The sequence below is a fragment of the Glandiceps talaboti genome, chromosome 7 (genome assembly GCF_964340395.1).
Source record: "Glandiceps talaboti chromosome 7, keGlaTala1.1, whole genome shotgun sequence".
Classification (NCBI taxonomy): Eukaryota; Metazoa; Hemichordata; class Enteropneusta; family Spengelidae; genus Glandiceps; species Glandiceps talaboti.
The window spans coordinates 9,752,879-9,775,595 of NC_135555.1; the positions used below are offsets into that span (position 1 = coordinate 9,752,879).

General features: G+C 35.1%; 2 protein-coding genes across 2 annotated transcripts in view; one reads left to right on the forward strand and one right to left on the reverse strand.

The window, feature by feature from the left end:
* Positions 1-15,241, reverse strand: part of LOC144437682 (palmitoyltransferase ZDHHC3-like) — a 62,772-nt gene extending 47,531 nt beyond the window's left edge. Inside the window, exons 1-2 of the mRNA XM_078126686.1 lie at positions 15,127-15,241; positions 12,184-12,346 (exon numbers count right to left, since the gene is read on the reverse strand). Coding sequence (XP_077982812.1) covers positions 12,184-12,346; positions 15,127-15,236 — 273 coding nt within the window. The 5' untranslated portion in view covers positions 15,237-15,241. The remainder of the gene's footprint in view (positions 1-12,183; positions 12,347-15,126) is intronic.
* A 299-nt stretch (positions 15,242-15,540) lies between these two features.
* Positions 15,541-20,761, forward strand: LOC144437180 (exosome complex exonuclease RRP42-like). Its single transcript, XM_078126063.1, has 5 exons — positions 15,541-15,625; positions 15,876-16,309; positions 17,147-17,270; positions 17,804-17,959; positions 19,977-20,761. The coding sequence occupies exons 1-5, from the start codon at positions 15,569-15,571 to the stop codon at positions 20,076-20,078; spliced, it is 873 nt and encodes a 290-aa protein (XP_077982189.1). The 5' UTR covers positions 15,541-15,568; the 3' UTR covers positions 20,079-20,761.
* Positions 20,762-22,717: the final 1,956 nt, after the last annotated feature.

Below are 22,717 nucleotides of genomic sequence, written 5' to 3' on the forward strand. Positions count from 1 at the left end.
AAAACTAAATCCTTGTTAGCTGTCATTTCATAGTGTTGAGATTACCTTAAAGACCTGCTGTAAAGTTTTCACATACACAGTGTCAAGAGTGAACTTAAAACAACATGAAGAGTGGTACATAAACTTGTCACATGCTATTCAAGGACAGTCAGACCATGAACATAGGCTCCAATTGAGTTAAAGACTGTTGAGTCAATCCAGGGTTCCAATTGGGTTAAAGACCGCTGAGTCAATCCAAGGTTCCCACATAAGGGCTATTATTTTAGAGGAGTCACAGGGAGTAGACAGGACTTGGCAACTTTTTCCATAGCTTTTTCTGATAAACATTTTGTTCACCCAAATTGTAATCCTAATTGAACATGGCCTTATATGGTTGTCAGAGACTAAGCTGTTAGTTTGTGTGCCTCTTACCACTGCAGTCTGGGTTTGAATGGTGTCGGCTGAGCTTGATTGATAGTCAACCGCATCTGTATGTAAGAGATGCTCATTTCGACTTTAATGAACAACACAGGTTTTCCCTCCAGATATTCCAGCTTCCTGTCTTGAGCACTATACAGACACTGCACAAATGGTGACCATATCTCAATTTCGAATTCGATTTGAATTAATAAAATATGCTGTCATTATTTTCATTTCAAACATCCTAAGGTAACTGCATGGTTGTAAGTTAGTAATGCAATGGTTGGATGTTATCACCAATGTCATTTAACCATCATTGTACAGTCCAGTGATCAGGAGGTCCTGAACTACTTAATGTCATCTGAATGAGGTGGGTCATGGACATGGACAGCATTATTCATCAAAGACTGAGCTTGAATTACTGGTTTTCATAATGTTATCTTACCAGTAGAACTAAGGAATTACATAGGATTATTCTTTTGTTTTGGACCTACATTTTCCATAGCTCTGCCAGACAACTGTTTTTCATACAGAAATGTTCATCTGATCCGAATTGGGTGTTTATCCAATTCAGGTTAACAATGCCATACATCAGACAAATTTCCTCTCTCAAATGAGTTCAGGAGCATCTTGCAACAAGAAAACTATTGAAAGACACCATGGATGTTTTTCAAGATTTGTAATTCTATTCTTACCCAAAACACAACAGAAAAGATGAGGTGTAATAGAGCCAATATTATTTTACAGTGTAATAACAGACATATTCTTAGTTAAACTCAGTGGAGACAAAATTTCATTTCTATTCTCTTACCATTTGATATAAAGTATACCTCAGGTACTATTTATTGACATTGACATAATGTAGGGCTTAGGGTATAATCCTATTATCAAGTCTACCAAACGCAAATTGATCTTAAATCAATTTTCTGATGTACAGATAGAAAAACTGTGTAGAGCTGTCATTCACAAGGTTCATTGTTCCCCAAGTCCTTTTTTTGTTGCCCTTTATATATAAATAAGATGAAACACCACATGAACTTCAGTCCGTTTTCCTCTGGTTACATATTTACATACATGGTGAGCAATGGCTATATCTCATTTTTCAATAATATTTTGTGTTTTCAGTAATTTTTCAACAAAAATATTAGACTAACGATATAGAACAATAAAAGCAAATACAGAACAAAGGATTGTGAATCAATGTATCATCTTTTCACCTGAAATGCCCCAAAACAGTGTTGATAATCACTTCAGAAAATGCAACTATACATGTATTAGTTTTGTTTTCTGCTTGCAATGTACATGTATACACCGTTACAACATGATTGCCACATTGATGTCATTCAAAAAATATCTGGATCCAATGGTTTCAGTAAAAAGAAAACAGTCCTGCAGGGAACAATATTTTTTTTATACATCGGTGCAGATTTAGTTGATAGTGTCTACAGCAGAGGACTATTAGATCTGGTTATTAGTGAATACACCTTACAGGCATATGAGAATTTCCAGTGTAATGTACCTATTAAATACTACCACTAGGGGCAAGACATGTTGATGTATCAATACACCACATGTTGAACTGTTCTAAACCTGCTGGTACAATTACGATTACAAGCTTTCTTACGCTACACACACACTACCAGAGAGTGTTATATGGTAGCTACATTAGCAATCAAGGTTGCCTGTTTTACTATTTTGTTCCAAAGCATCTAAAAAAGGAAGCTCCTTTAGTGCTTAAAAGTCAGTAGCCAATGACCGACCTTTCTTAAATTCTATGAAACCTGTATAAGAAAAGTATGAAGTACAGTATGCTTTACATAAAATATACTCATGGATCATACACATCCTAGTTGGTGAAAGTGTGCACATACATGATTGGTTAACTATTCTTATTTTTTGCAATAAAAGCAGCAGACTGGATAATTAATTTAAACCACATGGAGCCTTACATATACTTCACCTAAAATACGTTTTCAAATTTCTGCTTGGATTACCAAATCTTTCACTCCAGTGTGATTATGCACAGGAGAAATATTTTATATAAAATATGTGCCAGTTAATCCCATGTCATTGTCAAAACGGATTACAGGCATATGAGATTAACAGATTAACAGCTTATCAGTATTGGTGGGAATACGGGAGGTGGATCATATATCCACATTGTATCCTTGACCTTAGAAATAAAGTACACCATACATTTATGTACAGCAGTTAGTTATCCAGTTAGATATTATCCCAAAGCTTTCTTAGTCAGCTGAACTAAATGTAAGTGGCATAAGGTTCCTTACAACCTGAAGACGAGTATTGACAAACCCCACTGTGTCACTAGATTTTCCAGCTGAATAAAGAAAAATACATAAGAATAATATTCTAACTACACATTTGGGAAAAGATGTAGAAAATGATGGGAATTATGAATACTTAGAGACATATTTTGAACACCACAAAAACCAATGACATAATTAACCACACAGAATTGTCACGACATAGGTATGATTTCATATTTTCTGTCCGACAATATACAATTTGAGTTGCACCTGATACAATTAGATGTTATCCCCCAATACTTTTCTTCAATCAGTCAAGGAAATATGAGTGACTAAAACCCTTAGGTCACAGGCATTTTCTGACTGAATGAAGACAAATATTTGAGTATAATTTATTATACCACTAGCAGTAATATCAAAGAAACACTGGGGAAAGTAATGATAATTATAAACATTTTGACTTATATTTCAAACACAGCAGAACCAGTGACGCAGACACATTGACATTGACAACCCTGCTTAGTGTACCATCTACTGGTATTTACACACACAACCATGTCCAGTGTACCATCTACTGGTATTTACACACACAACCCTGTCCAGTGTATCGTCTACTGGTATTTACACACACAACCCTGCTCAGTGTACCATCTACTGGTATTTACACACACAACCCTGTCCAGTGTGCCATCTACTGTTATTTGTACACACAACCCTGTCCAGTGTGCCACCTACTGTTATTTGTACACACAACCCTGTCCAGTGTGCCACCTACTGTTATTTGCACACACAACCCAGTCCAGTGTATCTACTGTTATTTGTGGAGTCATGATGGGTGAATGGTTAGCGTGACCGGCTTGGAATCTACAGGTTGCAGGTTCGAGCCCCGTCGCTGCCTGCTGTTTGTTTCTGAGTGGCTAAAGTCCTTGGGCAAGATTTGAACCACGACTGTGCCTCAGTCAACCCAGCTGTATAACTGGGGACCTGGTAGGATGTAGGTTGCAATGTGAAGGCTTTAATCCTATGCGCTTAAATGGCTGCAATGGATTGTATGCTCCCCGGGGAGTTGAGGAAGACTAAAAAAGGGCCGTTGTGCTGTTCTGATCCGAGCCAGGGGTAATAATTGTAAAGCGCTTTGAGCACGGAGTGGGAAAGCGCTATATAAGAAACCAACATTATTATTATTATTATTATTTGTACACACAACCCTGTCCAATGTGCCATCTACTGTTATGTGTACACACAGCCCTGTCCAGTGTGCCACCTAGTACATACAACCCAGTCCAGTGTATCTACTGTTATTTGCACACACAACCCAGTCCAGTGTATCTACTGTTATTTGTACACACAACCCTGTCAAGTACATGTATGCCATCTAAGCCAATTTGACATGCACCGACACAAAGAAGTTCATTGTGATGCATAAAAACTGGTGTTCCCTACACCTTACTATGTGGTAAACCCATCCACATACAATAAAACACTTTTTTTGACCCACAACAAAATATATTCTCTTTTATGTGATTTCTAGATTGTAAGATACCTAAGTTGTTGTTCAGCCCTATCAGGCTTCCTAACCTTCTCTTGTGTGTGACTGTGTTCTCTGATAACACTGCACTACACATATCTTACAGGCTAACTGCTTTCTTGTCATACTGTACAGTGTGGAAACAGTGAGAATTGTTAGCAAAAATGATGTGATTTGAAATGACAGCTAAATTAATAACCTTGTGAAAGCATTAACATCGTATCAATTTATTTCCATTGATGACTCTTTATAACAGATGATTGCACGTCAGCAATACTACTCCATCTAACCAACTACTAGTATTAGCATTCACTCAATAATATGGTCCTAACTGTATTTCTACATCAATACTATTAAAGCCCGGTTCTACTCTGTCATTTTATCAATAAATCTGACACAGCATGTTTACCATACAGACAGACATAAACAAACCTAAATTTACTGACTGAATATCAAATATATCACACTAAGGACTTCAGTACTAATAAAGCAATGCTGTATTTCAGCTTGTCTCTACTTACGAGGTAGCCATTATGCATTTTGAAGTAAGTTCTCATGAAATCTAGAATCCAATATCTAATGTACACATTAGTAACATTATTACAGAGGACTGTTTATTCCACTTTATGATTGATTTATAATTATTATAAAGCAGTATTATATTTCAGCTTGTCTCTACTTATCAAGTGGCCACTATGAAATTTATTACAGGAAATTCTCATAACATTAGAGGCAGAGTATTTTCATTTTGAATAACTCTAACACATTACTGACTGTCAACAATATTTAACATAATGACTATAGCTTTCAAGTTTCATTTCCAACAAAACAGTGCTATATTTCAGCTTGTCTAGAAAGACAAGTTGCAGCAATGTGTAATTTGTGGTAAATATCTCAATTGAACTGGCAGAGAATATTTTCATTATAAACATTTACATAAGCAAATGAATAACAACAATACATGTACCACAAAATTTTTTATCAGCTATTGATTTCACTCATAACATGGTTCTCCTGCTGTTTATCAATAAAACATCATGTACTACAGCATTGCAGTTTTGATGATTTCTAAGTTTTACATGTGTTACTGAATTTACTAGACAGCATTATTATGATACATTGAAAATTTTTATCAGAATGTAGACAGCAAGGACAATTTCATCAACAATTCACATCCACATGTACATGTTTGTAACGACACATGAATTTATTAATATTCCATGTGATACGTCTATATATACAAAAGAATCACTTGTGCAGTTTATTCATACCATACAATATCAATGTTTTTTGTTACAATGTGCATGCAGGTAAAATCGGCCTGAATTCCTCAGACAGTCTTCTAGAAAAAACAAAGAGTATGTACATGTACACATTACATAATTATTGCTATCATTGTCAACTCTCAGGTCTGTTTCACCACTGCATTCATGATTTGGTAAGTGATACTCACAATACATGTACATATATATATATTTTATATATTCAATTTATTAATAAAACTATGTTGCGGTACTATGTTGACATTCATCTGGTCTCTATTCACAGGCCACTTGAAACTGCATCTTAAATCACTAAATTATTCACTGAATGAGAAATAGGATATACTTGGCACTTTTTAACAATGCTTCCCATGAAAAAGAAAGAAGAGCTGACAGAAATCAAATTGTTTCTCCCTAGTCCCTACACCCAGAATCATCCTCTCTGAATAGTTTGCAGGACTCCTCCCTTCCCCTTGACAATTTCCTCTCATTTTCACTTATACATTACTCAGAATAGACACTACATTGTCACCAAATCTTTTCTTATTGCTGATTTATTCCAGATAATCTATATTAAAGTGACTGGGAATATATAAGAAACTAATTTGTTTACAGTCACATACACATCGTGATCAGGTGATGAAGACAGTCAGTGATTAAGCATAGCCTTGGGTATACCTTTCCAATGGTGTGTAATTTGACAGATTACCTCAATGAGTGGTTCAAAACATGGACTCATTACGATTGGGACAATGTGGACATACTTGACAAAGGTACGGTTAGCCAACTGGAAACAGATAGGCAATGACAGTTTACAATCTTTAATACATTTGTAAACAGGATCATTTTATTAGTTGTTTTGTACATAGCCTGGAATCTACACTGTTCTGTTTTATATAAGGAAACTGGTGATATTCTTCTCCGATATTTTTCTTCACTCAGGCATGGATAATCCAAGTGACCTACATGTACATTTAAGGGCTGTCATCATTTTGAGTTCAAGATAAGAAGTGAATAAACCCCTTGGGTCATCCTATTTATTTTCTGTCTGAATGACCATTGATACATGATACATGTACAGAAATACATAATTCAGGCCATCTCATTCCAGTCTCGTCATCCTGTTTTGTTGACTAAACTACATGGATACAGGGAGACTGTTCTAATCCATATGTTCAAAGTCCACCACCTTTCTTGATGAGTTTCATTTATTTGTCTGCTAATTCTTCTCCCCTAACTACGCATGTGTTCACTTCAATTTGCACCTCAAACACCTAGTAAATGTTCCAACCATCCTTCAAAATACCATGACAATGAGGCAAAATACAGGAAATTATAATTAGATATGAGGTCTTTGAAGAAATGAAACATGAACTTGAAGTATGATTATACTAACTCTGTCTTATTGAGTACACATGTACATGGCTTGCCTTGCTGTATACATCCACCTTTTACAATAGTTGGTATCTAAATTTCAAGCTACACAGAATCATTTCACAAAATAAACAATATCTTAGTAGCCTATATGACGTCACTTTGGATCATTGTAATTTGGAGATTGAATACTTTATACATGATTACACTGCATTACTTTCACTACATGTAATCTGCAGATTCCCATTTTACTTGTAATCTTTTCATGAATATTGTGAATGTCTGCATATTGGCTTCCATTACCCATTGTAAAAGCTTATTTAGCTGAAACAGTATTTACATGTATGTAACAATGGGATCACTTTCACTGGTAAACTCTGAAATAACTTTACGTAAATAAAGGCATATTTGTTTCAAATTACTACATTTTACTAAACAAAGTGATGTGGATATTACACACCTGTTGTCAAAAATTGTTTATCTACCAAAATAAAGTGGAGCCAAGTGTGAAAGAATGTCTTGCTGTGAAAATGTCTCTATGCCAAAATAAATACATTCACAGAAGCAGATCATCTGATATGAAGATTCCATAAGTTATCACTTGATACATGTACCTACACCCATATCCATGTACATGTGATGTAAGCTGCATTTACATCATCAAGCAAGCATGGATTAAAATATTTTTGCCAATAACCATAGTCCATACTGCTATTAAACTAAATTGTACAGTATACATATACATGATGTACATCAATAAATATGTTACATGTACATATCTACCTGTTGCTAAATGTAGCTAGCCCTATAGCTAACCCAATCAAACAATCTAATTTTTTAGTCACGAGACACGATTATGATTCAACAAAATATGCTATTATGAAAGGGAATATAAGGAGGTTCATTGTCTTTTAACATTTCCCGTAACAATTTTTTGTAATAATGAACAAAAAACACAGACACTACATCCACTTATATATATATACTAGTGATAGCACAAACACACATATAAAAATTACACATTTTGTTTAGTCAAATCGGACTTTGCATGTGGCAGTGATGTTCATTTGTTTCAAAACAAGATGAAATGTATCATTTTTGATGCATGCATGCTATTATTTGCTATATCCGTTTTGTCAATGTGTTATTAAATTCGTACTAAAAATCATTGAAGGAAACATAGCAAATATCATGCTTCCTAACTGACTTTCGAAACCTACCTTGTTGCCATAGTAATATACATATTATACAAGTGACCTTTGTTCAAAAAAAAATTGAATCGGATATATTTGCACTGGAAATTTTCAGTCTGGTTTTTTGTCGACAGCAGATGATGTTCTGACTTGTGATATACTAAGAACATGTACTCTGGACCTCAAGCTATAGGCAAACTATTGTTACAACATGTTGATAAAGCCAGCAACTGATATTACTATAATTACACTGAGTAGGGTAGCATGTTTAATAACATGTTTTCATCAAGTGGCCACACATTTTGCCTCATTCAATGTTCTCACTATCTTGATTACAGGGTGATTATATTGTGTCTATCTTAGTTTGCCGATAGCTGGTTTTCCACAGTAGTAGTTTGTGAATAGTAATAGATATTTGATCATGCTAAATGTCATAAGATATTGATTCATATATGCTTACTTTGATGAATGCATACTTTGACATTTAGCAATTTCTCTCTTTGACTCGCAGACACGTCAAATGGATTCATTCAAAGATAACGTTTTACTCTGGAATAGTCTTTATTCCAATCTGAGCTTCTGGGATAATGTTTTCATTTTGAAATTTGTTAAACTCTTCTGAGATAAGGCAGCACAATTATATGCATTATCTTAAAACAAATTCATCAAAATTAATGAAAATATAGAAAGACAATACTGAACTTAATTGAAATGTGTAGGAGGTCCTTAGTTTCTCAACAGATACTGTAATGGCCTCCATATCTCTTTTATCATCCTAGTCTTGTAGACTGTAAAAACCTCAGATCTGTACTTTGTGTCTTGATAAACTGTCATGATAGTTACTTTGATTTACATGTACAGACTTATTAACTTCTCATGAAATCTGTCCAAATATTGCAGTGTTTCATGAATGTAATCACTCAATGAGATGGATATTTGAGTGCCACCAGTCCCTTGGGAGTTCTTTTTGATGGTCTCATAATCTTCAAATCTTTTTGAATTTGTTATTCATTTTTGGTTTTGTAAAAGGTAACATCCTTAACTTTTTTTTTTAATTTGTCAAGTCACTAGTACACTTCGTCTCCTAAGGAGGGTTATACATGTACACCCCTCCCCCCACCTCCCCACTTTTCTGTAATCACTCATGTTATTATTGACATATTAAAACGAACACACTTGATTTCAAAAATTATATTCAATAAAGAATGAAAAAATCCTGGAAACTTGAGCAAGTCTAGGGCATTTGTTTAATTCAATTCTATTTTTCCTGATCCAAACTGTTATCATACATTTAATGATGAGTGACTTTAACACTGTACAGTAGGATATGGAACCCTGGTAAAATGTCTAGAAAACTGTAGGTTCTACCAACTCATGGCTATTAGTGTAACAAAGACACTTACTGACAGTATTGATGAATTGATAGCCAGCTCTCAAAATGCCAAAGTACACAATTCCATACTAAACTATTAATGTATAGATGGAATATAAATCACCAATAAAAAAAAAACCCAGTTGACCCTAACACCCATTAAAATGTTAGACTCCTTAGGATGGTATAACATTGGTTGTACTTCAGTCATTGAGAGGTTACATCCGTGAGATGACAGTCATGATAACTGCAATGTGTATCAACTTGATGGATTGACAGGGACAATATACTAGAAAGTGCAATGCCTATAACGAGAGTTACATTCACTCCTCAGAGCAAAGGCATAAAGAGTTGACTATTTTACACTATACACACTTTAAACACACAAAATATTCTGATTGAAATGTATTGTCACTTTTTAATAGAAAACACTGCATGGGTAACATTATCATATTTTCTCTGTATGTGTAAAGTGTCTGTACATTACATGTAAGTGTCGAATAAAACACAAATTTGACAGCAAGAGTGCAACACGTAAATGTTCATTTTGACAGCTATCACAAAAAAACCCATGTCATTAATATCAAAATTTCCATGTAGAAAACAGTTACAATTTGAACCATCACACAAAGGTTTTATTTCACCACAAATTTTACTTTGTGAAGATGGTATTTCATGAGCATTTTACATTTTACCTTGTACATGTTACCTTTTACATTTTACATTTTACCTTTCACCTTTTACAATTTACATTTTACCTTTCACATTTTACCTTTCACCTTTTACATTTTACCTTTCACCTTTTACATTTACCTTTTACATTTTACATTTTACATTTTACATTTTTACTTCTCCCATCATCCAACCCTTTCAAATGAATTTTTAATGACATTTTAATCATCTTTAATCAGCTTTTTATTGCGGGGGGCCAGGCGATCTATAACTATATAAATAAATCATAATTTATTATCACGCTCTTTCACTTTTTAGCTAATTTTTTCTGCAAGGACGTTATTAACGTTACATTTACATACTGAAAGCAGCAGCTGCTATACTATCAACCACAATTTAGCTGCCTACAGTGTATACAAAATAGATTAATATGTATGTAGGTAATAAATACACTGACATCATTATGTCTAACATTTCTGAGTAAATGTACATCACGCAATTTTTACATCTGCAGCAAATCTATTTATCACATTCTACAATTAATATCGATTTTCCACAACTCATTCTCATTTAATTGTACCATCCTCATCTGAATGCATTGTTGCACTGTCAGAATCAACTATCGTTGTAATATTACTGGCAGGTGATGTAGAGACTAGACTAGACCAGATTCCTCATGGTTTGTACCTCTCAGAGTTGACCTCTTGAGGTCAATAGGTCAAGGTAGGTCAGCTGTTAACATTGATCATTCAGTACATGGAACACTGAGTCATACATTTGCATCTGTAATTTGCATATTGTAGTGCTACAATGTTACTTGACAGTCACGAATGCCTAAGAGGTTGACAACATCATTTAATGTAACTGACTGGAAGAAAGTCACGACAACAAAATGTCAGACAGACTCTTGATCTCGAGAAAGTATATCGACATGCTGTATTACAGTGAATTTCACAATACTGTTCATCTTTTCTGTTCGATACAATCATGCAGAAACTCCATGCAGACATTTGGGTGCAATGTTTTTCTTAAAATCAAACACCGGCCTGATGAAAGTAAAATGTCCTTTGTGGTGTTCATTTGATGTCTGTATGTTGGCATGTGTAGTTCATTTCACTTAGACAAACTGTAGCAAGAAACTGTACTCATTCAATCTTGCTATCTTAAAGTGTAGCATGTCCAGTTTATTATTGGTTTCTGCGTGGATGTATCAAACAGAAAAGCTGAATGGTATTGTGAAATTCGCTGTATACATGTATGTATCTCTAATGTGATGATGGAGATACATTTTGTATGTTGTGACGCCTTCAAATATAAACTTAGCGGTGCAATCAAACATGTATTTTAACAATTACGCTATGAAATTTATATGATCAACTACAGCTATGAACTTTTCATATTAACATCAGGGATTCAATTTAATTTCTTACTTGGTCGTCAGATTAAGCCAAGTGAACTGTGTCAGCTACAATTTTGACATTGATTTCATTTGGTCTATACAGACTACAATGTTAAACTGTTAAATTTGGTAGACTACATGTAAGTCTTGATACAACATTAGACATCTATACATGTGTCCTGGACTACTGCTAATTTGGTAGTCTAGATACAATGTTTAGTAGTCTATGTGTCCTGGACTACTGCTAATTTGGTAGTCTAGATACAATGTTTAGTACTAGTAGTCTATGTGCTCCGGTCTACTGCTAATTTTGACTCATTTGAGTCTTGTACATGAATACAATATATAACCATTTCACAACAAAGTGGATATTCTCTACCACTACATATAGTATCCTATTCAAGTATCCTACATGGAATGTGGACATTATATTTGGCTTAAGGTATATGGGTTGACCCAAAACATTAGCATTTTACCAATGTTGGGATTAAAAATGTCCAATTTACTACCAGTTTTACTCCAGTTTACTCTTATTCCAGTCCGAGCAGCATTTACACATTTCAATTATCTGTAGTAGAAACTCTCTTCATTTCTCTTCTCTCATCATTTCTACAATTAACTGAGTTCATACTTCACTACAACAGATTATTTACTATATTCAAACACATTCATTAAATGTATAAATAACTGACAACGTATATGAGTTGTAGTCCTCACCTGTATAAACCAAGTTCTTTCACATCCCATCAGTTTGGTAAGTCCACAACATTTACAACAATAGTTGAGCCTAGTTTTGAAGTCCTCAGGATGATATGTTTTTGCTAGTTTGGCTTTTTGTTCTATGTCTGGATGGACTGGCACAAGTTGCATGTTAGTTTGTCTGTAATAAAATAACGTAATAAAAATTATTGATGAAAATTTCTACTCATTTTTTTTTTGAGAAAACGAATCCCAAATTTGCATATTATACAAGCCTCCTGTAGTACACCCCTAGCAATACTACAGTTAAGTTGTGCTAAAAAAACAAAAAATTGGGAGTTCTTTTGAAAACACTTTTTTTTTTTACAATAAGTAGATATTTTTATTCTTGACTACATTTTTTATAAATCCAATGTCCAAGAACATTCATTCTAGTGCAGTACAAATTACAACCCTGGTCACAACCAGGTCATACAACTTCAAGTAAAGTGATTCCACTGACTGTGTACCACAATTATTTATAAATTATATTGTTCATAGAATGTGTAAACACACAGACAGATATATTGTTTCAATTGCTTGAAAGAGCCCAGTATATCATATGTGTGGTTTACTTTGAATTGTAATTCAATCTGTAAACAATGCTATCAGTGCCAGCATGTAAATAGTTGTCTAAATTGTACACAAATATGTAGATAACATATAATTGTGAGGGGTACCATTCATATAGCTGGTGTTTCATTACAAATTGACAACGTTAGCAGGGCACATACACAGCTTATACTTACACGTAAATCCATTCAATAGCTTACAAATGTATATCAATATGTCGTAACAATAGTTTTAGTTTGCATACATCTCAGTTAGCTGAAAGCTCAGTTTCAAGTGTCATATATTCTATGCTATCCTACTGTCCAAAAGACTATCATACTACTGGCACCAAACACAAAGGACAGCATATACTGAATTCCTGACTAACATCCCCATAAGGCTCCACCTAACATGTTGTGTACTACAGGTTAACAAAGACAGACAGATACAGCTGTTGTTAATTAGCCTCCAATCAATAACCTCATCAGTTTTCAACACATCCCTACATACAACCTAACACTTGCAGGAACTTGAGACTCCAAGACAATTAGTAGGTGCCTACATTTCTGCTTTCTTTGACAAACTCACACTACTTAATATACTTGTTTTCCGACCTCACTGTAATCTAATTTATAGGTGTTATATTGAATTCCTGTCTTCCTATTACAGTTAGTACTTGACAAAAGTTAATTTCATCAACCAAAATTGCAATACAAAATCACACTGCCATCTTCAACTGGGAATGAGGACATGACCCTAAAAATATAGGTCGCGACCTAAAGCCTAAGGTGATGTATTATAAGTACTAGTACCGGTTCCCTCGAGTCTCTCCCTTGAGAACTTTAAACAGTGAATGAAATTATTCAAACATACGGTTGGTATACAAGTACAACAGTATCGCCCATTTGAAGGTGATACAAATAATGTTTAGCCTAAGGAGTCTATCCATATTCCTTATCCTATCCTAACCCTAAACCTAACTCCCTAGCTTGAATACAAATATGTATCTATTTTACTGCCAGTCATTGTCCACTTTACCACCAAATATGGAAGATACAAATAATGGTTATCTGATGGAGTATACATTGTACACCCTATTCTTACCCTAACCCTATAGCTCCCTAGCTTGAATATAAATGAGTGTTTATAGTAAAGGCAGTCTACTGTTCTACATTCTTGCCGACAGTCAGATATCAAAATCTGTATGTTGTGAATACCGTACATAGTGATGTGTCATCACTCAGTGATGAAGTTCATACAGAAGTCAGTAATGTGAAACTACAAACCACACTGTGTAAATGAAGTCTGGAGTACAGGATTATGACTGCAGAAAGTAGATGAAGGGATGATAAGAACACCAACCTCACCCCCATCCCACCCCATCCTCACAATGTATTTTCCACCACCACCACCACCACCCTTTTATGTTATGAATATTTTTTGGCTGAATGAAGAAAAATATTGGAGAATAACATGATTTATATTGTACATTCGTAAGCATAATTTGGGAAACTTGAAAGCAATTTTGAACATTTCAACTAACTATGAGTACCACAAATCAAATTAGGTACATTTGTATTATAGTGACTAGTACAAGCAACATAAAAACGAATCCCATATTTTCTGTTCAAACCTGTTCAACTTGGCTTGCGCAAGGTATAACATTATGATATCTCCTTATTGTACAGAATGCACTAACATTTCTATCACATGTAATCCTACAGTATTTTAATAAAATAGGCAATGTGAAGCAAAGAAAAACATACGTACTTTGTTTATATTATATCTATAGAAGTATGTCGTCACAGTAGCAGATCTCATCCATGACGAATTGAATAAATTGAGTGAATGTATAATTTCTCTTTTCCCTTATTATATAATAATAAAGAGATACAGTGCTAGAAATCTGAGTTTCTTTCATTGTCGTTTTTTAAAAATCTGTTAACATTTCACAGACTGGATAGAATGTATTCATTGAGGTAGTTCTCCCTCCATGATATGACAAAAGCTAATAAGAGGTTTTATGCTTTATTAATTGCACCGTAAAATTGTATTGTAATGAAAACGCTGCCATACTAATTACAAATACCTTTATGAATATTGAGTACTGATAAAGAAAAGCTCAGCAAGTGCCTTGAAGGTCGTGGACAAAAACTATCTTACCACCGTTAATGCATGACAGTATTTCAATCTTTCATTCGGGGAATACACGTGTAACAGTACAGGAGTCAACAATGAGAAATATACTACACACATTATAGACACATATTATCTTTGACGACTCGACGCCAATGGGCCGGCCGGCCATAGGAACCTGCCCAAACAGGCTGTTTGTTTAGTGTTGTTGCGCATCGAATGAAGAATACTTACTCCTGTTTCTGGGCCCGTAAACCTTCAATGGTGAGGCTACTGCTTGAATGTGGGCTTGAACCATCCCGATCACCGGTCAAGCGCTGCATAGTTTCACTCTCTCCGTTCATCTGAATCTACCTGCTCGTTGATAGAATAGGATTTCCTGGATCACACAGTCTCTTGAGTGAATCAGACGCCCCAAGTCACTCAATTTGGAGAATCCTGATAATATTACCGGTTTATTAACCCTGGGAATAATCCGTACAAGAACCGAGTGACGTGATCCCACCAGACGTACTTAAATGCTTTCTTATGTCTGATACGGTGAAAATTGAATGAAATGGGCGTGGTTAGGTTGAAAATGTGAATTTATATTTGTGAATAAATAATATTGAGATAGAGGGTCTCATAACTCATTTTTGGTGACGTCACCATCCCATGTGCACAGTTGAATTTCGGCATGGCTTCCGTGTTGCTCAGCGAAGCTGAGAGAACATTCATTTTACATGGAATTCAGGTAATTTAACAGCTCAGTTAAGATTTCATATTTATCTTACTACTGTGGTCTTAATGTGTAATCAATTCAATTCAAAATAACGTAAGAATTATGTCTATATTGTCAGTGCTACAGTAACTGAACATACAACTCGTAAGGGGGCGCTGTCGTTTCAACTTTACAGACTACATTATAGACATTGAATAATACACAGAATTATGCATCTACTGTAAAACCCCACTGCCTTATTTTCTTTCCCTTTGAATTCTAGGATGGGTTACGGACTGATGGTCGGAGCTGTGAAGAATATCGTGTTATGGAACTACAATGTGATGTTGTATCAAACACAAGTGGTTCAGCCAGACTGAAACTTTCACATACTGACATTCTAGTAGGCATTAAAGCAGAAATGGGTACTCCAAAACCAGACAGACCAGACGAGGGATATCTGGAATTTTTTGTGGACTGTTCTGCTAATGCTGCTCCAGCATTCGAAGGCAGGGGTGGTGATGAACTGGCTACAGAAATATCCAACACAATACAAAGAATTTATGATAACAAAAATGCAGTCGATTTGAAATCACTGTGTATAATGCCAAGGGAAACATGTTGGGTTGTGTACGTGGATATGGTGATTCTTGAATGTGGCGGCAACCTCTTTGATGCAGTCTCGATAGCAGTGAAAGCAGCTCTACATAATACAAGGTACCTGTGTACAGTTCATCTCAACAAAGTATAAATCTGATAACTGAATAACAAGCTCGTTTGACAGGGGAAAAAAAGTGACATTTCATCATAAGTGAATGAAACTTTTATAAAAATGTCGTACTGAGTATTTTCTGAATTGAATTGAATTATTGGTTGAAAAAAACTTGATAAATTGAGGAAATTACCATGCAAATCAGAGTTCCAGACTTTAGCAGTTTTAACTTAGTTTATTTCAAGTTTTAAATTTTATATTCAAGGACTGATTTAACAATGTATTACTTCCAAATACAGTGTTCTAGATTAGTATTTTCAACAGTACTGTTCACTATACTGCTTACTTGGTGTCTTACTTGTTATTGCAACAGCTGTAGTTTCTCTAACAACTCCAAAACTACAGAGCTGCCAGGTTCTGATTTCAATACACCGTATTCCAGTTAACAGAAAAACGAAAGATTGTATAGTTTGGCCACTAGGAGTGCTGTTCGGAAGTACCTTTTAGACCAGAAGTGAGTGCCATGATAGTTGAGTACTACAGCCTCCTTTGAAAACATCACCATTCCCTAGCGTTCAACAAGAAAAGCTGGTTGCATCCTCACAAAGCATTCTGCTAAGTGTTTTTCAGGAACTTGCAATATTTTAGTCACATTTTGTCAACTGCTTCATGTACTGTCAGTCATGTGATCTAGCCCTTTTTTCCCCTCATCTGGGATACCCTCTTATGCCACTTCTTTTGAAAATAGCAGATTAAATTGAAAATGTAAGCAAAAAAAGACATTCAGAATTACCATCATGATTTATTTCCTCCACTTAATAATCATAACACTGTTCTTCCAGGATACCTAATGTGACAGTTACCGTAGATGATGAAGGTCAAAGAGAGATAGAGTTATCTGACGACCCTCATGATTGTAGTAGAATTGATACATCCAACATTCCATGTATGGTTACAGTTAGCAAGGTAAATGTACTACATGTACACTATGTACTGTTAAGTCTTGTCGGTGATGTTTGTATCTCAACTGCATCTGTGAAGTGGTAAGAACAGCGGGATTCCTTTGCTCAAGAAATAATGAATTCATTGTGAAACAAATCTAATGACCAGGAAGTAATTGGATATGCAAGCAAAATGCTTGATTCTGTTATAATATAAAGTATATTTTGCAAATTTTGACATTGTAAAATGTTAGGAAACCTTTTGATCTTTTAGTGTTAATAGTAGTATTAAGTGTGTGGGTGTGTGTCTCTAAAACTACCATTATTGTCATTTAAGTCCGATATGTCAGTCCCAGGATCTCACATTACTACTATCTTATCAATGGAGCCTTAAGAATTAGACAAGATGATTCTTTAGTTCAGGTCCAACTGTTTCTATAGGCCTCCTAAAACAACAGTTTTTTTCACACCTGAAGTCCAAATCCAACATGACACTTGTAAAATTGTAACATGTCATCTGGAAATGGCTCACTTAAATTTCAATGCTGCTCATTTCAGGTTGGAAATAGACATATTGTAGACGCCACCATGGAAGAGGAAGCTTGTTGTCTAGCATGTTTAATGGTAGCTGTGACATCCAAGGGAACAGTCAGTGGTATGAGGAAAGAAGGCTCTGGCAGTCTTGATCCTGAAAGTGTCTTTGAAATGATGGAGGTAAGAACTTCGTCTAAAAACTCAGCCTACTTACAATCTCAACCCAGATATAGGATATCTTGCCCACTCTCTTTTGTGATATGATTTTAGGGCAATTTAGGATCTAGTTTATGAAAATGATGTCAATCTATTCAGATATCCACTTACCATAATAAATAATAAATCACATGGTCGGCAGTGATGTGTTCAAGAAAGTGAACAAGTAGACAAGTTTGATATCGATATTTGCCGACAACACACACAGACACACCCACACTTTGTATACACACAAAACATATACACACATATACATATGTTTCTCTCTCTCTCTCTCTCTCTCTCTCTCTCTCTCTCTCTCTCTCTCTCTCTCTCTCTCTCTCTCTCTCTCTCTCTCTCTCTCTCTCTCTCTCTCTCTCTCTCTCTCTCTCTCTCTCTCTCTCTCTCTCTCTCTCTCTCTCTCTCTCTCTCAGACATATCAAGAGTTCATTAATCTTTATGAATTCAATGTTTCTATATTTTTGATATTTTGATCTTAAAACAATTAGCTGAATGTTCATCAATCTTATTCACTGGTACCTGTAATGATATTATAAACATAGTACTGCGCTCTCTCTCATACATTATTTTTTAAGAAGGTTCAAAGAATGACTGCCAAACCAGAAAAAAATAAAAATACAGAAGACTACAATAAAAGACACAGATTTGATGTTTACTTCTGTACACAGCACTTTATTTGGTAAACAAAGCATAATATACAATGTACATGCATCATGTAAATAAAGGAAATCAATGACATATCAGGAAAAAAACGTTTTAATAGTAGCATAGCTATTGCACATATGGTTTGTACCAATTCAAAACTTTCATTAAGACAAAAATTGGTTACTACATTACATCAGGTAGAAACTTTCACTTTAGTAGTAGCTGCCAAATAAAAAAAGAAACACCCCATAAAGTTAAAGTCATCAATTGCAAGTAAAAATATTGTCAAAAGTTGAAGAAATATGTCTACAAAGTTGTACACACACACACATATATAGTATAACACACTCATTACAAGTATTCACCCCAATCTTTGAAAAGTTACTGAAAAGTATGGTTGTACGGATTACAGCGTTTTCATTGGTTAAACAAGTAATGGGGTCAAAGGGCACTTGTTGAACAAGAAATGGGGTCAAAGGTCAAACCAAGTCAAATTGTAGGCCAACATTTACAATGTACAAATGTACAAAGCAGTCAAAAGCATAGGTGATACGAATTACTGTTTTCAAGTAAGAGTCTCCCAGTTTGTATATAAGCCCCTCTTGATCAAGTAAGGGCCTCTGGTTTGTTTATAACCCTTCTCAATCATTCTATTTATGTTCCAAATCAATTCAATACAATTAATGTACTAGTATTACAAAACAGCTTGTCTTTTCTACTGTATCGTCAATAAACGTTGCCCAACATTCCCAACAAGTTTTCTCATCAGTTTCAGATGTATGTGTCATTCAACAAAATTTGCAGAAATGTTGAAAAACGCACACAACTTTCTATTGTATAGATTATTATTGAATGGATTTCTGAATTAAAAAGTACACATTTGATTGGTATTCATACACTTAAAATAAGTTCTGTACAGTCACAGTCAGTAGTATGGTAAATAGTAGTAGTATACAATGTAGTACAAGGTAGGTGGCAATGTTGTTTTACACAATCTAATAGTAACTGCACTAAAAGCACATCTTTGGACTGACCAGGACCTTTGATTACACCTTCAGTACATATACATCATACTTGCACATGGGTAATGTATTTGCATCTTTCACTGTGATGCAAATGAGTATGCAAATATATTATAATGATCTACTGCCACCGCATTCTAAATCCAAGATGGCCACTGTTAATCAGCGGTCCTTCAAATCAATAGTTTTCATGTTACATTCATCAATTCTGCCAAGAGTCTACTTTAGCAACAGCATTACCTTCTTGGTCGGTTCTTAACAATTTAAGAGAGTAAGTAGTTCATTTTCTGTGCTTTTCTCTCTCTACCTTTCAGTCTGCTAAAAAAGTTGGTGTTGAGGTCAACAAGAACTTGTCAGCTTTACTGAAGAAAGTGGAAAAAGAACCAAACAGAGGTTACACATGTTTCTTGGACTAGTCTCTACTCCACTATTCCCAGTCTACTTCTTTGATGGTACTACATGGTGACTAAATTTTAGCCTGTCTAGAGAATATTCACTGGAAGCCATGCATTCATTCAAGCTCCTACGTATTGATACCCACAAATATCACTGCCATCTGTGGCGGCCATATTTGTTTGCTGATTGGTTACTTGCAATGACTTGCAAACAAGATGGTGCTATGCATTCATGTTTCACGACTTAGTATAAACATATGCGGTACTTCTTTTTCCCCATAAACTAAGACTTTACTGTTATCAGAGATGATGGATGAACCATTAACACGGTTTTATATCAAAGGTTATATGTTGTAGATTATCTGACTACAGTAAAATGCACATGGGAAATAGTTGCTGCATAAAAGCTCTTGTGGTAAAAGATGTCTACTAGTGCCCTCATAGCCAGGCAACAAGTATAGTGCCCTCGCTGGCATGTGTTAATGTTTACAAATGAACGTAAGAATATAGGCCCTGGATCATGTCTCAAATATTGCTGACTTGAACTTGAAGTTTTCAATGAGCTAAAGTCATATTTTGGTTTCATTACCATTGTTAGCCATGAATATTGTTATTGTGAAGCCAGTACCCTTTCTGCACAGTAATGTTTATTGTCTATGAAATATAGTAGAATTGAAAAAGGGAAATAAATGATTATACCTTCATGACCCTATAATTGTTGCTTGATTGAAGATTGAACATCAATATTTTTAAGAAAGAATCATCCATAGTTTATGACTAGAAAACATTTCCTTGAATATCGCCCTCTGGTGACCAACAATTGTATTGATGTGTACTGACTACAACTAACACAAAAATATTTTGAAAGTGGAACTTGCATACCCATGATAATATTAATAAAAACGTCAATTTTTATATCACGCTTTCCCACACTTCTCAAAGTGTTTTACAATTAGTAACCCTGGCCCTATAATGGCATAACATCCCTTTACACATATTTAACTCCCTGGGGAGCAGTTGAAACACATAACAGTTGCTATGGTCCTCATGTGGACACCCCATTACAACAACCCCAATTTATATCGTTCAAGCTATTTTTGAACAGAAGCTTCAAGTCACATCCCACCAAATACAACAGCCATCAACTTTTAAGTTTCACACGCACACAGACACACACACATTGTGAAGTGAGAGACAAGTGCTCTGCCAAAGCACTCCTGAATCATAAGTACAAGTTGAAGTCCAGGTGTTCTAACTCAAAAATGCCCTACCAGTGAACAGCACCCCCTGGTGACAATATACACATCAATAGGTGACATGTAAACATGAATGGTAAGTTACCTGTCCTTGAAATATTGAAATCGAGACATGAAGATATTTTAGTATGCATAAAACTGAAACTATGTAAAAACTATGCTACTCTCTAACACTTTCCTTGCAATTCACTTATCTATGTAAATGTTTCCATGAAGCCACAGGCACTGTATAACCAAAGGGTCTATCAAATTTTGTAAGAATGCTATAAAAGATAGAAAAAAATCACAAACAAACTTAGTACACATAACACCGATACGTTCTTGTGAACAAAGTTGAAATGATTACGGGGGGTATATACAAAAACACTTGCTAGGGTAGAGGGTGGTACCTCTATTCTTAGAAGGGTCTATTGAAATTTTGGAGCTATGCTATCCAAGAAACTAGAAATTGACTTGTCCACTAAGAGATGATCATATGAATAGACAGGATGGGAGGGGCTGAATTTTAGAAAGGTCTATTGAAATTTCCGAGCTATAGCCTATACTATCCAAGAAAGATCAATTGACAGACCCACTAGAGGTTCATATGGACACACCTGGGATGAGGGCACTCTTTCTTTCTTAGAAAGATCTATCAAAATTAAGCTGTGCTATCCAAGAAAGATAAATTGACTGACCCCCCCCCCCCCCCCCCCCCACTAGGATCAAACCAATTAAGTTGAAATAATCAGATGAACACACTTGCTAGGGTTGAGGGCGCTGTGAGCTATTTTAAGATAAATTGACTGATCCCACTAGGATCAAATCAAATATGTTGCGATAACTGTAAACACTCACTGTCAAGACTCTGATAGTACAAAGAAAATGATAACCCAAGTCTTACAATAATTTGTACACATACCTAGCTATATTAGTTTGAGTGAAGAGTTTCTTTGGAGTCCAAGAACTTTGTACACATCTTGAATCAAGTTCATAGTACACTTGTGTCTTCTTGACCAAAACTTGCAGTAAAACAATCACTTTTTGATCAATAAAAAACAGACGAATAGACTTTCTGTTGGCAAGACTTGCAAAGATAAAATTCATGTGACGTATTTGGACCAAGAAAATTCTTTGCGTGCATGTAATGTAGTAATTTACATATCTTTTATAGCAAGATGGGGTGTTTTTTTAACTCCTATCCTAACTCCACAGTGAATGAAGAATAGATAAATTAATCACCCTGAACATGGAGGGTGAACTCGGGTATACTGCCGAGATTAGCTTTATGCGGCTTTGATCGAAAACCTACACCTTTTGTTCGAAAAGAAATTTTCCAATTTGTTACTCCTTCGCTACTCTGGACATGCTGACAAAGTTTGTATTAATAATCTTTCTTTCATGATTGGGATACTTGGCTGTAGT